This window comes from Gallus gallus, chromosome 10, assembly GCF_016699485.2.
Source record: "Gallus gallus isolate bGalGal1 chromosome 10, bGalGal1.mat.broiler.GRCg7b, whole genome shotgun sequence".
Lineage (NCBI taxonomy): Eukaryota > Metazoa > Chordata > Aves > Galliformes > Phasianidae > Gallus > Gallus gallus.
Window position 1 is genome coordinate 13,290,193 of NC_052541.1, and position 14,283 is coordinate 13,304,475.

Genomic DNA, 14,283 nt, shown 5'->3' on the forward strand with positions numbered 1-14,283 from the left:
TTAGTCCAACTGTCAACCTATCCATGCCCACTGACCACATCCCTCAGTGCTGCATCTCTTCTTGAGCACCTCCAGGGATGGTGACTCCCGCTGGGCAGCCTGTGCCAATGTGTCACTCTTTCTAACAAGAAATTTTTGCTGGTATCTGACCTGAACTTCACATAGAGGCTATTAATGTTAAGATTATTACCTCTTCTAAATCTGTGATCAATCCATGTGATAGCCTGAGAAACTTCATATAGCTCTTCCTCTGTCTACCGAATTCTAGAAGTGGTATATTGATAAGAGAAAATACTCTTAGGAAATGCACATTTCTATCTGTTTGCTTTAATTTTTCAATTGAAAGGCTGCCTCTGTTGGCAAGAGGCTGGAGTGACTGTATCTCTCTCTGCTTCATGCTCGTGTTTAACAGAGCCCAGTGGCCCCAGGAGCAAGATGAGGCGTGTTCAATAGTTACCCTTTTTCTTTCACCTTGTTCCCATGTCAGCTGCCTGTCTGGTATCAGTTTTTACTCTGTTGTTGCCATTACTGGAAAGCAATTCTTGTAGTATAAGGGGAAGGATGTGTACCTTCAACGGAACAATTAAACTGTCTGTACACGAGCAGCTGTCAAACGCAGAGGATGAAAAAAGAAGGAAAAACAGAGGTTTTCTTTCTTTAGTAATCGACCTCTGTTCTAGGAATTTGAGTTCACTTCTCGTAGCAGTAGAACACAGGCAGCATGCATTTTCATTTGCGTGAATTTTTTGCTTCCAAGTTCACGATGTCCCTTTATTAATCCCTGGAAATTGGCCAGAGTGTGCCCGCGTGTGGGTGAACTAAAAAGATTTGAAAGAGCACTGTAATTTCCTCCCCGAATGGGGGAAGAATAATCTCTAAGGATTAGAGGGGGAAAAAAGATCCGTAGGAATCGGGGGTGGGAGGAGAGATGACTCCATCAAGGGTGGTATTAGATATGAGGGGGCACCGGGGTGATGATTTGGGAGCGCAGATGTCCTGGCTTTGGGTCAGCATGATGGATGCTGCCCTTCTGTGATGGGAGGGGACTGCTGTTCTCCCCTACCCAGAAGAGCCCAGAAGGCTCTTTGCCCTTCTAATTGCGGCCAGACCGTCTTGCTTCATGTTGCAAGGATTTTTGGTGCCTCTGGCACCAAGAAAGGAATGGATATGAATCAGAACCACTGTAAATCAGTGAATCTCTCTGCTACCACCAAAGCAGAACAAGGGCACCTTTTGTTAGGAGAGTGGTGGTTGATATGAGGATGCATTCTTAGTCATATGCTATTGATTGTTATAAATTAGAGGGACGCTGTTCTTCCTCAGAGTGCTGGGCACTCTCTGCCGTATCCCTATAAGTGTGGACACTTTGGATCCTCTCTCGGTGCATCAGCTTTCCTGTCATTGGTGACTGCCCTCAAAAACAGCATCTGTGGGGCTAAAGGAGACTGGGAGGATGTTGTGTGAGGGGAAGAGCAGCCAGAACTGAACACAACTTTTGGATTAGAAACTGGGAGGATCTTGTCAGCTGGCATATCTCCAGTATCCATGTGATGGGATGTGGAACATGTGTCCATGCTCCCTCCTTTCCTTGGTGGGACAGTACCGTGCTATTGCCTCCTGCTATGTACTGCAGAGTGCTGGCGGCTGATCTGACAAACGGCTTGGTGGGATTTGTGTCCACATATATGTCCTGTAGTAAATGCTGCTCCACACCTAAGCACCTCTGTCTGCCCTCCCAGACCTCCCTGAGATCAGTGTAAGCCATGTGAACCTGACGGTGCGGGAAGGGGAGAATGCTGTCATCACCTGCAATGGCTCAGGATCACCACTGCCCGACGTCGACTGGACGGTGGCAGATCTGCATTCTATCAACACACACCAGGTAGGGCCCAGGGGGTGCAGCGCTGCTGGGTGCTGTCATAGCTGGGACCTTGGGTTCCCCACATCTATGAAGGGGAGGTGTCAGTAGGTGTTGCGGAGTGCAGTGAGAAATGTGAAATGACTGTAAGGAAAATAGAGGTTGTATCTTATCCATATGAGAACCCTGAAGGACATTGCAGGCAGCAAAACCTTCCCTCTGTGTGACAGGAAAGTGAAGATGAGATAGCTTCATATCTCAGTGCTCCCTAATTGAATCTTAACTCATGTCTCTTCTAATGAAACTACCTGTTTACAGAGGTGTCTGCAATAGCTGTAGCTGAAACAGGCAGCTAAGCAAGCTTGTCTAGAGACAAGCTATGTTTACCAATGCCACAATACTTGCAGCTCTCCGCCTCCTGATAGTCCCTCATAGAATCATTTGAGTTGGAAGGGACCCTTCAAGGCCATCTGGTCCAACTCCCCTGCACTGAACAGGGACACCTACAGCTGATCAGGTGCTCAGAGCCCCATCCAGCCTGACCTTGAATGTTTCCAATGATGGGACATAAGATACCCTCCCCTGGTCCTACTTGTCCTTGAATTTTAAAGCCTTTCTTGCCTCTTACGCAGAAACTGTGATACTCTTCTGAGGGCTGTAGCAGGAAGGAAAGAAGCCAGTGGATGCTGATTTCTGTCTGTATTTCTCTGTGATGTACAGACCAACCTCAACTGGACCAACGTTCATGCCATCAACCTGACCTTGGTGAATGTCACCAGTGAGGACAATGGGTTCCTGCTTACCTGCATCGCTGAGAACGTGGTGGGGATGAGCAATGCCAGCGTTCTGCTCACTGTCTACTGTAAGTAGCAGTGGGGAGACTTTGGTGGTGCAGAGATTGGAGGGAGGGCAGTGATTTGTATGAATGCACAGCAGATTGTGCCTGTGATGCACTGATTTATTTTTTTTGGATGAGGATTAGGAGCTGAGCACAGCAGTGGGTCCTTGTTCAGCCCTCTTTAAGGTCAGTACTGAGCAGAATTTCTAGCAGCAATGAGCACTAGAGCAGACAAGAGCCACAGGAACGCATTAGTGGTGGATGTCTCTCTGCTCATCTCTTGGGAGGTACAATAGAGTGAGGAAAAGTCATAGAGGGACTAAACTCTCCTCACAAACAAAGAGTTGCTCGCCCTGCTATCGTGTGAGATGTTAAATGTCGCCCTTGATAAAGTCAGTGTAAACTTCGCCTCTGATTTCAGGGTGCTTCCTCCCAAATCTGCTCCTACAAAGTTAAACAGCACACACCACGTGAGCACATGCATGTTGCATTTCAACCATTCACTTTTAACTACTTGGAGCTTAACTTTTCGTGTGCTTTCTAACATATCTTAACGCAAACCTGACCTTAAGGACAAGTTTACATAGCTTTGTGCTCTCCGGCAGCTGAGATTTACTATACGTGGCTGTGTCTGTAGCATTTGCAATTTGCAGTTTGGAAATCTGACCTCCCCCCACCCCAGCACCCTTTTAGGCACAGTGGGGATCATGTGTGATTCTGGCTAGTCTTGGTGAACCCACATGTGCTGCAAGCCTAGCATAGCATAGGAGCCGTGGGGTCCTATAAAGACGAGGCAGTCACAGGGGATTGGAAAGAGGAGAGCAGATGCTTTCTTCTTTCATCTTCCTCCCAGTAAGTACTATTGATGGGCTGAAGAATGGAGGTATTTAAAGTTCACATCAGCTCTGAGGTGATCAGTCAGCAGGTGGGTGTTTTTTTTTGCACTGTGTTTTAGCATGTTTTTCCTCCACACCTTAAAAAGCACTGTGCCAATGCCTGTTTTCACCCTTGTAATCCTCTAAGCTGCTGACAGTTTCTGCTATCCCTGCTCTCATTGCCCAGACCCATCACTCAGACTGCAATTTCACACCAAAAAAAAGTAAAAATCTGGGTTTCTCTGTGTAGGTGGCTGCCTGATTTTGAAGCATCCTTGCCAAGAAGATGTGAATAAGCCACATGTAGATCTAGACTTGCAAGTGAAACGAGGTGGCTGGGACACAGCGATGTGGTTCAGGGTGGCTGAGTGCCATATTTATTCTAAAAGATGGGTTGAAGTCAGTGATGTTTTTTTTAATATACTTTTATTATTTTTCCTTGTGGATTGTCTTTGCAGCTGGATGCTCTCAGGAAAATGAAAACCTCAGGGAAGACCTATGTCTCTTTGTGTCCTCTGTGCACAGAATTATTTTTCTGGTCCACGCCTTGCCAGACTTAGGGTTTAAGACTTCATATGTAGATACTGTATTTAGGGTTTCAGAAGCGATGGCTTTTCTTTTCTCTGTCCTACTCTATTCCCTTAAATTTAAACACCCCCGAAAGGTTCTCGATGAGTGGGAATTCCTTTGGGATGTTCAAGCAGTCACAATACCCAAGGACCTGCAGCCACAGGAGGATACTTGCTCCCACAACTTATGAAATCTGAAACTGCTCCTTGTGACTGGAGATCCCCCACGGGCACCTCACATGTGGGTACTGTGACAGTGCTATGTCCTGGTGTCCTCTATGGGAACAAACTGCCTCCTTGTGAGCTCTGGAGGGGAGGATCACAGCCATCTTGTGTGGATTGGGTAACTCCCGTCTTAATTTCTTGGCTGGTGAAGGAACTCAACCTTGGGGTTAATATATAACCCTGTTAACAAGCCCAGCATTGTGGTTCAGATCCTCTTTCTGGGGAGTGTGGAGTTGTTCTCATGACTTCAGTGCTCCTTTTTTTGCAGGCATCCATGGGAACAATAAAAGGAACAAGGGATTTTGGAGGCTGCACTTTCAATAATCTTAATTTCCCTAGTGCACAAGGCATGATGCAGCTATTGGGTTGCTGTGAGCCTGCTGTGTTTCTCTCTGCTAGATCCCCCTCGCATCCTAACTCTGGAGGAGCCGGTGCTGCACCTGGAGCACTGTATTGCCTTTGCAGTGCATGGGAATCCAGCTCCTACCCTTCACTGGCTGCACAATGGCCAGGTCCTCCGGGAGACAGAGATTATCCACATGGAGTTCTACCAACAAGGGGAAGTGTCTGAGGGTTGCCTTCTCTTCAACAAACCTACTCACTACAACAACGGCAACTACACGATTGTGGCCACCAACCAGCTGGGGTCAGCCAACCAGACCATCAAAGGACACTTCCTTGAGAAGCCCTTTCCAGGTAGGATGTTCAGTTTATCTCATTAGGGTTGTCTGCAATCTAAAGGTTTTATTGTGGTAGCTCTGGTAGTCCTGGCACCTAGAATGGGTTGTCAGCACCTTCTCTAAGTTGGCCTTTGAGAAATGGGTTGGAAAAGGGGACACCGAAGGACATCTGAGGTCACAACTGTCTAATTCAGTGATCAATACAGCACAGAAATTACAAAAGGTAGTGAAGAGGAATCAGACCCCACTGAACTTAGATGATCTTTGAGGTCTGTTCCAACCCAAGCCATTCTATGATTTATGAAATCTCTGAGGCATAGTTATCTATGGTGATATCTGACTGGAACATGAGAACTTAGAGCAACAAGAGAAGCACCATGGCAAATCTAGAAATGTGAAGTTTTAAGCAGCTCTGTAAGATTGTGACCCGAAGTACATGGTTCACCTGTTAACATGATGTTGTGTTTGGACTGCTGGTTCTCATCAGCCACATATCAGCGATGCCTGATGTGAATCAGCGTAGAAAGGAAACGTACAAAGCAGTTTAACAGCAGGAAATCCCCCTTTTCTTGTTCATATCAAGAGGAAGAATTTGATCTTGAACTTTGGTGGAAGTCAGTCTAAATTGCACTGAGAGGAGAGAGACTAAATGGTTTAGATGTTTGTGTTTGTAATATATCCTGCAATACACAGTTAGTATTATTCTATGTAGTTGTTAGTTATAAGCTAAATAAAGGAAATCCTCTTAAAGTGAGGCAGCTCTACCTTTTGTTCTTGCATTTTTTCCTTCCAACTTGCAGTTGAGAGATGATTGCAACTGGATGAAGCAGTGTCAGGATTGTTTTCTTTCTAAATATGACATGTGCAATTCCAGGATGACAGGTCTACAAAAAAAAGGCGACAGCTCAATTAGTTGCTCTGCAGCAGTTTGCTAGGATTCCTTAACTGATTGTTTGGAATTCCCTGGTGCTCTCCCTAGTGATATAAGGCTTAACTGAAAAACAAAAACAAAAAAACACCAACAAAAAAACAACCTCAAACAAAATGCTAGAAGACATGAAGATCCAACTCTGGGGGAGTACAGCAGAGACCTTTGGTAGTGATCTTTTTACTCTATAGCAATGTGGAGGGCTTTGGTCTTCTCTCTGGTATTGCAACATCATGGAGTTAAGGTCTGTTTGTGCTGCTGCATCCTTCAGGAATGATGCCATGAGAAAGTGGCAGCTCTAAATTGGCCCCTGCAGCCCAGGAAAATCCAGCAAAATAGGGCATTTGCTAAATATAGAAAAATACCAATGGTACTCTCATTTATTATTTATATCACACCATATATGTACACAGAGTTTTCCCGCAGGTCAAATATCGTAAATGCAAACCTGAATCTCTGCCTTGAAGATCTGACAATTGAACAAATGAGCTGATATGGATGGGAATGGAAAATTTATATTCAGGCCTCAAGGATCATGCTCTGTTTGGCTATCCTACCTATTTATGCTTCTTGCTCTTGGGGAGCAAGAGCAGCTTAGAAAATGTAGGTGGGTGAGGTGAAGCACAGGTTTTCAGCATCAGCTCTGTCAGGTTCCACCTTTCTGACCCTATTTCCCCATATGTGAAATGAGGACACCTCTAAGCAGGTGCTGGATCTCCAGAAAAATGGGCAAATCTGCTCTTCTGGAGAGCTGATTTTGGAAATGTATTTAAGTCATGTTATGATGTAGCAAGGTTCATCAGTGTTTGAAGCACCTCTTCTGTCAGAGGCTCTGGGAGAACCTGTTTGTGTGGAAATATATGTGGAATATTGCCCTTGTTTTGTACATCTTCACCAATGCCTTGTGTGTTATTGATGTGGAGTGCTTACATACCCTGAACCAACTTCCAGCTAGAAATGACCCATTTCTCTTATTTCTTTTGATCTCAAGTCCCAAGCTGTTCCTCACCCTTGCAGACCCTGTCAGCACAATCCAAGCTGTAATTTATTTTCCCTCAAGTTCGTTGCTCTGTCCACTGCCAAAGCTGACATTAACACTCAATGCAGCTGATGTCTATAATTTCCCATTTGAAAGTAGATTCCTCCAGGAAAACGCAACAAATTGAAGCTTCCCAATGGTGGTTCATTTGGGAAGCTTATTGCCTGTAGCTATTCACTCGTGCACAGGTACTGCTATAACTACCTGCGGTGGGGTTATTAGTCTTAATAAAACTCTTGGCCTGGAAGAATTTCTTTCAGCATGGCAAACGACCCTGTCACCATGGTTTTTTTAGGAACCTTTGGTGTGTAACCACTCGTTGGTATGATGCCAGATTGTGTTACCCAGCCTGGAAGAGAAATGTGCTGCTAGAAGCTGGGTGGGAGCTGGGAGATGCATACTATGCCATAACTTCTTTTTGCTGTGTCGTGGCTCTAGGAATCAGAAGGGTGGCTCCCAGGACAAATCTGTCTCATCTCCCAGTGAAGATCTCATTGCATGTTGTCATTGGCAACCCTGCCATAGGCTACTGTCTCCTTAACTGATCTGCTAAGTTGGTCTATCAAATTCCCCCTGCATGAGCATTAGTTCTTTGGGAACTTTTCACAGACATCAAGTTGGCTAAAATTTCTTGGTTGTGTTTTACCCTTCAAAAAATAGAAACGTTTAGTGGGGAAAAACTTCTGATGGGTTTCTGTTTACTCCAGGAAAGAAAAATGGAAATGAAGAAGCAGAGAACATTTTATGACTGGAGTCTGTGTTAATAGATAAAGGGCTCTCCACAGAAAATATTTTTTCCTCTTTTTTTTTTCTCTCTTGCTAGAAAAAGCCAAGGGAAGTTGGTTCTGTTTAACTTGAAACAAAAATATTTTTTTTTCAGTGTCTTCCCCCTGGTCTGGAAGGTTGTGTTTGTCACTTGGGGATTGTTTTACACTTCCCTTCCAAACCTCACCCGTACTTCAGTGTGAGCATTTCCGCGTCCTTCCAGGAGCCCTCTGCCAACAAAGCTGTGTAAACTCCAGTTAATATCAGGCTCAGTTTCTTACATGGGCGAGTGAATTGAAAGCTGATGTTGTTCTTATGCTATGTAAACTGAGTGTCATGGAGAGCTTTAAACCTCATTGTTAGAGCTCTTGGAAGCTGAAGGGGCCTTGCTGAATAGACCGGAGCAGTCAAGTGGCTGCCTCACGGCCCTCTTGGGGAGGAGGCAGCTTGAGGTCAGCCATAGCCTCATGTCCAGTGCTGACACTATTAGCATTCATGAGTGGATTTAGGAGGCTTTTGAGGGAGCCCAGAAGAGGCCTCCTTTGACCCCCTGGCCTGTGCTGGCCTGTTCTCCTGTTGATCTGGTTCCGTTCTGTGTAGACCTTTGTCACTGGGTGAAGGCTACCAACAAAGCTAAAACCTGCCTCTCTACCTCCATCCTGCTGAACACCTGTGTCTGCTGAGCTTTGCTCATTTGCTAAAAGCAATCATTTAACGGCTAGTCAAAAGGCCTATAATTTCCATTTCAATTTTGCAGTTGCATCCTTCCAGTTTCACTTCAGATCAAGGCTGCTGTGCACTCAGTCCTGACCTGAGTGTCCTGCTGGCCACGCGTATCCAGGACACGTGTGTTGTAATCTCTAGTTACAGATGTCCCAAAGGATAAAATATTAAATATTTTTGTTTCTTGGGCTCTTGAGGTGGTAGAGTATGCCTGATGTGGGCTGGGAATGAGATTACTGTCCCTTTGCTGCTGCTAATTATGTTGCTTCTCTCTTTGTCCTTTCCACAGAGAGTACAGACAACTTTGTCTCAAGTAAGTGTCTCCTTTGCATGTTGTGGGAGTTGTCTCTGGCTTTCCTATGCATGACCAAGATGGATGGGGAGGTGTTGATCAGTTTTGGGGTTTCTCCAGAGCCTTGGAGATACCTCCCTTAAGTGAGATCCTGAAAAAGAATCTGGTGTGTAATGATCCATATACAACGCGCTGTGTATTATGTAGCGGGATGAGAATTGGACTGAACTTTCATGATGCTTCCTCAACAGACCATACTTTATTTCCCCACTCTCCCAAACCCATCCAAGTAACTGCTTCTTTGGATAAATTATGCTGAAATTAATCTCATATTTTATCCTTACAGTACATGTCTGAAATTTCTAATGGATGGCTGAGGGGTGGAGCTCACCCACCATGGCAGAGTAGGGACTTGAGTGTTTCTCAGTTGTAAAGTTGAAGTGGCATTTGGCGTTGTCGTGGTCTGTTTCCTCTTTGGTTGTGCATATCACTCTTTGGTTGATTTTGGTGCTGTCTGAAATGAAAATATGAAGCCTTGGTTAGGGGTGAACTGGATTTTCTTGAGTCAGATGTGCACTGGGGGCATGCTGGTGCTTTGAGACCTCCTTCAGAGCCACACTGAATCTTCTTTGTTTTGGTTTCAGTCGGTGACTATGAAGTGAGTCCCACCCCACCAATCACTGTGACCCACAAACCAGAGGAGGACACATTTGGGGTGAGTCCTGTCCTCTTCTCAACAGAACTGTTCTGCATGTATTTCTTACTATTAATGGCTCAATGTTTACAGTCCAGCGCTGTTTTGAGATGCTTGCAAGGGAAAATCTCTTCCTATGTGGTTCAAGTCATCCAACAATAAGAAGGATTTTATGGCTTGTGTTGGGGAAGCAAAGCACTGACGTGAACTGTGTGAGCCTCTTGGGTCTGCAGTGTGGAACCAGGGAGCTCTTTGAAAATAAGACATCCTGTGAAGTTGTTGCTGGCAGGTCAGAAATTCTCACTCTGAAAAAGTAGCACCCAGAGAACAAACAAACAGTCAATTGTGTTTCATACTGTTATTGAACTGTTAAGTTCAGCCCTGTTAGAGACTCAGATTTAGCTTGGTTCAATTTTGTCAATGCCAGTTTGCCCTCTCTCCTACCCTGCAGGGCACGCCAAAAATAAAAAATGAAAGACAGCCTATGGCTTATCAGATCTCACCATTGTCTTTATTTTGCAGAATTCAGGCAGGAAAAACAAAAGTGTAGAAGTATTGGGAAAAAAACTAGCATGTTATACAAGTGCTCTAATTCTGTGAAAAAATTTAAGATCTTGAAACCTGCTAAGTATTAACAGAATGAAGAAAACACAATTCCCCTTGGTTTTAGCTCTCATCCAACTGAAACTCTTCTATAGCTGAAGTGAGAGCTTTGAACAGTGAGAAAAGGGTAATAATGTGGAGTGATTATTAAATGCAAAGCATAGAAAACAAGCTGGGGGATGAAAATAGCGTGTGGTAAAATGAAAGAAATTAAATATCGTAGCTAATGTGTCAAGGGCTGGGGAAATGTTGCGAAAGAGAATAATTGTTTTTTGGTTAATGATATATTTTCTATTTATACCATACAGTTTTGTAAAAATCAAGTGAAGTTTAAATGCAACATGACCCACTACAGGAGAACAATTGGACGAATGCCAAAGAAATTGCTGTTTACATCAATGTAATAAAAGTATCTCAAGCAAAGACCTGAAGTAATAAATATTCGTAAATGTTAAAGTAAGGCTGGGATGGTGTAAAGCCTTTAGGGCAGGGAGGTCTTCTTTCCTCTGCTTGTGCACTGACACATAGGTTCCCCAGTTCCAGTGAAGGACTTTGGGTGCTTCTCTGGTATAAATATTTACCACTAAAAAATTAGAATAGATAGGGAACTGTTGGAGGCATTATGAAAACCAAATGTTTTGGGGAAAAGGGATTCTACCTGGTTCCTTCTGTCGTCTTTCTGCGTTTATGTTCCTCTCCCCATTCTTCATCTTGAGAGATGGCTGAATGGAGAGAGTTGCTCTTTCTAAAGAACATTCTGCTGCTCCTGCATATTCCCAGCTCAGGTTAGTAGAGCTTTAGTCTTGTGACATCGAGGCATGGTAGTGATATTGCAAATAGAGGCTCGTGAGGCACGCATTGGAGCAGAGGTCCTCCTTCCTAGCTGATACATGGTTTGAGAGCCCTAGGAAAGCTGGTGCTAGGCTAACACTGCTGACAAGGAGATCCCAAACCTCCAGCACTGGGAACAGCCCATGATAATTCCAGTCTGTACCAGAGCCCTGTTTTTGCTTGTATTCTCCTTCATAGCTGATATCCATGGGTCTGCAGCAGGGGGTATGAACCTGGAGAAAGGGTAACTTGGCAAGGAGATGCCTTTATTTTCAATCTAGACTCTCAAATTCCACTGCCTTGACTTTAAGTTTTTTTTTTTTTCAGGTTTCCATAGCGGTTGGGCTAGCAGCTTTTGCTTGTGTCCTCTTGGTGGTCCTCTTTATTATGATCAACAAGTATGGCCGACGGTCCAAGTTTGGGATGAAAGGTAGGTGCAGCCTCCTTCCTTTGGCAGGAGGCACCTTCCAGGATTGCCAGGTCCTTATAGCGTGTGTGGAAAGGTGTTGTGGATTTGTTCATATGTTGTCAGTACCGATGCAAAGCCTTCTGGAGAGAACATAATCCATCCATCTGCTGGGATGTGAAATAGTTTCGGTTTCTGTTGGAAAAGCAGGTGCATCAATTCTCTGCCTGTTTATGAGTTGGGACCATGATGTGCTGTAAGTCTGTGAGGTGCATGTAAGGAAAGCAAATGCTGACCTGCCTTTTGCTGATGTGGAAGTCTTTCTGTTGCCTCTGTTGGAAAATTTCCTCTTCTGCTTTGTGAATTGCAGCTTGAAAGTTTTTTGAAGTGATTGGGTAGTGAGAAGGCTTCCAATGTTTGCTATGCAGAACCGGTCTCTATCCTACCAGTACCAGTGTTGGCTTGCTGTGATGTTGATGGAGCTAATGGCAGAAGAAAGCAGATGACAGTGTATCATCTGATTATTGTGACTCTGCTGTTGTCTCCAGCTGGGGAGTGTTGGTGGTGCCCGGTGGGGGCTTCGTGCCTTCACGTGACAGTAATTCCCAGCCCAGTTGGTGGTTCATTCTTTCATTTGTTCTGAAATCAAGCTTTGGCAAACAGGGCTTCGGCCAAGGCTCCTGAGTCACAGCCTGCTCCTGTCCATGCTGGTGTCTGCCTTTCAGGGCAGGTTGATAGGTTTGGGAATGTTTCTTCTGCTTGTCTAGAGCTTCGTTTGCTTTACAGAGATGTTTCCTGAGAGGGTCCAGATGGGATTCTGGCTGGAGTTTCCCCTATGCATCCTATGGTGATGGAAGACAGGACTCTTAATTAAATAGAAAATCTTCTACACCAACTTAGCAATATTTAGTCCATATGTCCAATGATAGGAACCATCTGGTAGGGTGTACTTGACTGGTGGGTGGAGTAGAGGAATGGAAGACATGGTTCTTGGGATCAATTCCCAGCTCTTCTACTGACTCACTCAGTGTCCGTAGTCAATTAGCTGTCTTAACCTCTGCCTCTGCTTTAATTCCCCATCTGTAAAATGGAGATGATGTTATGTGCCTTCTGGTGGGATTTGTCAGAATACTGTTGAAGTGTTTGGGCATTTGCCACTGATGAGGCTTAGAGATACAAATATAAAAAGGATAAGTAACTTCTGATCCTAATGGAAGAATCAAAGAGGAATGAACATTACGTGAGTAACCGGTTCTAGAACAGATGTGTGCATGTGTTCAGAGGTGCTTGGACAAGCATGTTAGTGGATATCCTGCATTCACAGAAACCAGAGTTGTGCAGTGATGGGCTCTTGTGCATGCAGTTTTGGGGAAGAAAAACGTACCCAGAGGAGCCTGCTTTCCTCCTCGTTAGGCCATAATTTGTCAAATTTCTATAGATTTTATTGATTACATTACTTTGAGAGACAGAGATTATAGAAATTAAATACGTCTTTTAAACTATGTAGATATCTCTGCAATGAGTTGCAGGTGTCATAGGTGTCTTTATACACAACACAAGCAACTCTTCCAATTGCTTGCATTGGCTGAGATGCTCGGCAGTATCCTGGCTATGCCCTGGCAGCTGATTGACTTCTTTACCCTCAAGAAAGGCCACGGTCCCCTCTGCTCCTTCCAAAATGCATTTTCTAATCTCTCCTTTCCGTCTGCTCAGTAGGTCCATGAGCTTAGTTTTAGGGTCTCAGCCAAGCTGTTGTTGAATGGTTCAAATCTGGCAACGATACCTTCAAGCCTCTGTTTGTCCTGTGTTTGCTGGGTGCCTTCTTCTCTGGTGTCCCCTTTATGGGCTCCTTTTCCTTTTCCCTGGAGGCTGAGTTCATGGGTGCTGTTTTTGTCCAGGCCTTTACTGAGTGACACAGAGCTCTTCTCCTAAGGTCTCGTGTACAGGTCCTTCCCTATTCCAGTGTCTTGTGCTGGACATAGCGCAGCCTGCAACCATCCCCCAATCTCCTTTAGCTGGGTAACTCATTATCCATTAATTCCTAGGCAGGAACCATCATGTATGACAACTGACGTTATCATTTATTAAGAAGGGGAAAAAAAAAAAAGCAACCACAAAATACGAAGCCTGAGTCCTTTGGGGAGAGTGCATCACTCCCTGAATCAGGAGCTGTTTGCAGCCAGCTGATGTGTTGCCACTTGTTGAAATCCCAGCTTGGCAAGCCTGTAGGAGCAGGTTTTTCCTGTTGTTTTTGTCATGGACACAGAACATTGTGTACTCATATTGGACACGTTACCCAAAGTACCTCCTGAGTCTTTCTGAGCACATCTTTTTCCTAGAGTTAAACAGACGGTTTATCTCTTGGTGAAAGAGGGATGTACATTGGAAGGATGGAGATCGCAGTGGGCTGCCAAGTGTTGCCTGCTAGGGGGGCCCAACAGACTTCAGGAGCAGAGCAAAAAGTCTGGTGCTCTGCACTCAGCTGTGCCTTGCTCCAGCTCTGGGATCTGTGTCTCAGTCTTCCTAAGCGCCCACTGGAGGAGGAAGGTTTTACACCTCACCATTTGGGGTCAGCCTCATAACCGGGAGCCTCGTAAAGCTGCGTCTTCCCATCAAAATATAATCCCAGCAGATGACAGGAAATGAAATTTCATAATATAATAAAAAAAAGCCACACGCAAGTCCTGGGACTAACAAAAATGAAATTTCATAAAGCAATAATAACGACACAGAAAAGTCCTGGGACTAACAAAATGTTTGGATGGCACAGTGATGGGGGCTATATAAATGCTTAGGTTGATGGACTAAATATATGCTCCTCTTGCCTATTTTCTTTTACATTTGCAAGTGCCTGGGGATAAAGAGTGTGTGCTCATGCATATTTGTGTGATGTATTCCTTGTGCTGCACAACTTTAAAATAAAAAAAGAAAAGTGAGATGGAGAGCAAGACGTTAGA

The 14,283-nt window shown here is 44.6% G+C and overlaps 1 protein-coding gene across 4 annotated transcripts in view; it reads left to right on the forward strand.

Moving 5' to 3' along the window:
* Positions 1–14,283, forward strand: part of NTRK3 (neurotrophic receptor tyrosine kinase 3) — a 194,063-nt gene that overhangs the window by 50,724 nt on the left and 129,056 nt on the right. For all 4 annotated transcript variants that reach the window (XM_046898912.1, XM_015291981.4, NM_205169.2 and 1 more), the window contains 6 exons: positions 1,740–1,882; positions 2,579–2,720; positions 4,765–5,061; positions 8,790–8,813; positions 9,437–9,507; positions 11,248–11,350. In XM_046898912.1, coding sequence (XP_046754868.1) covers positions 1,740–1,882; positions 2,579–2,720; positions 4,765–5,061; positions 8,790–8,813; positions 9,437–9,507; positions 11,248–11,350 — 780 coding nt within the window. The remainder of the gene's footprint in view (positions 1–1,739; positions 1,883–2,578; positions 2,721–4,764; positions 5,062–8,789; positions 8,814–9,436; positions 9,508–11,247; positions 11,351–14,283) is intronic.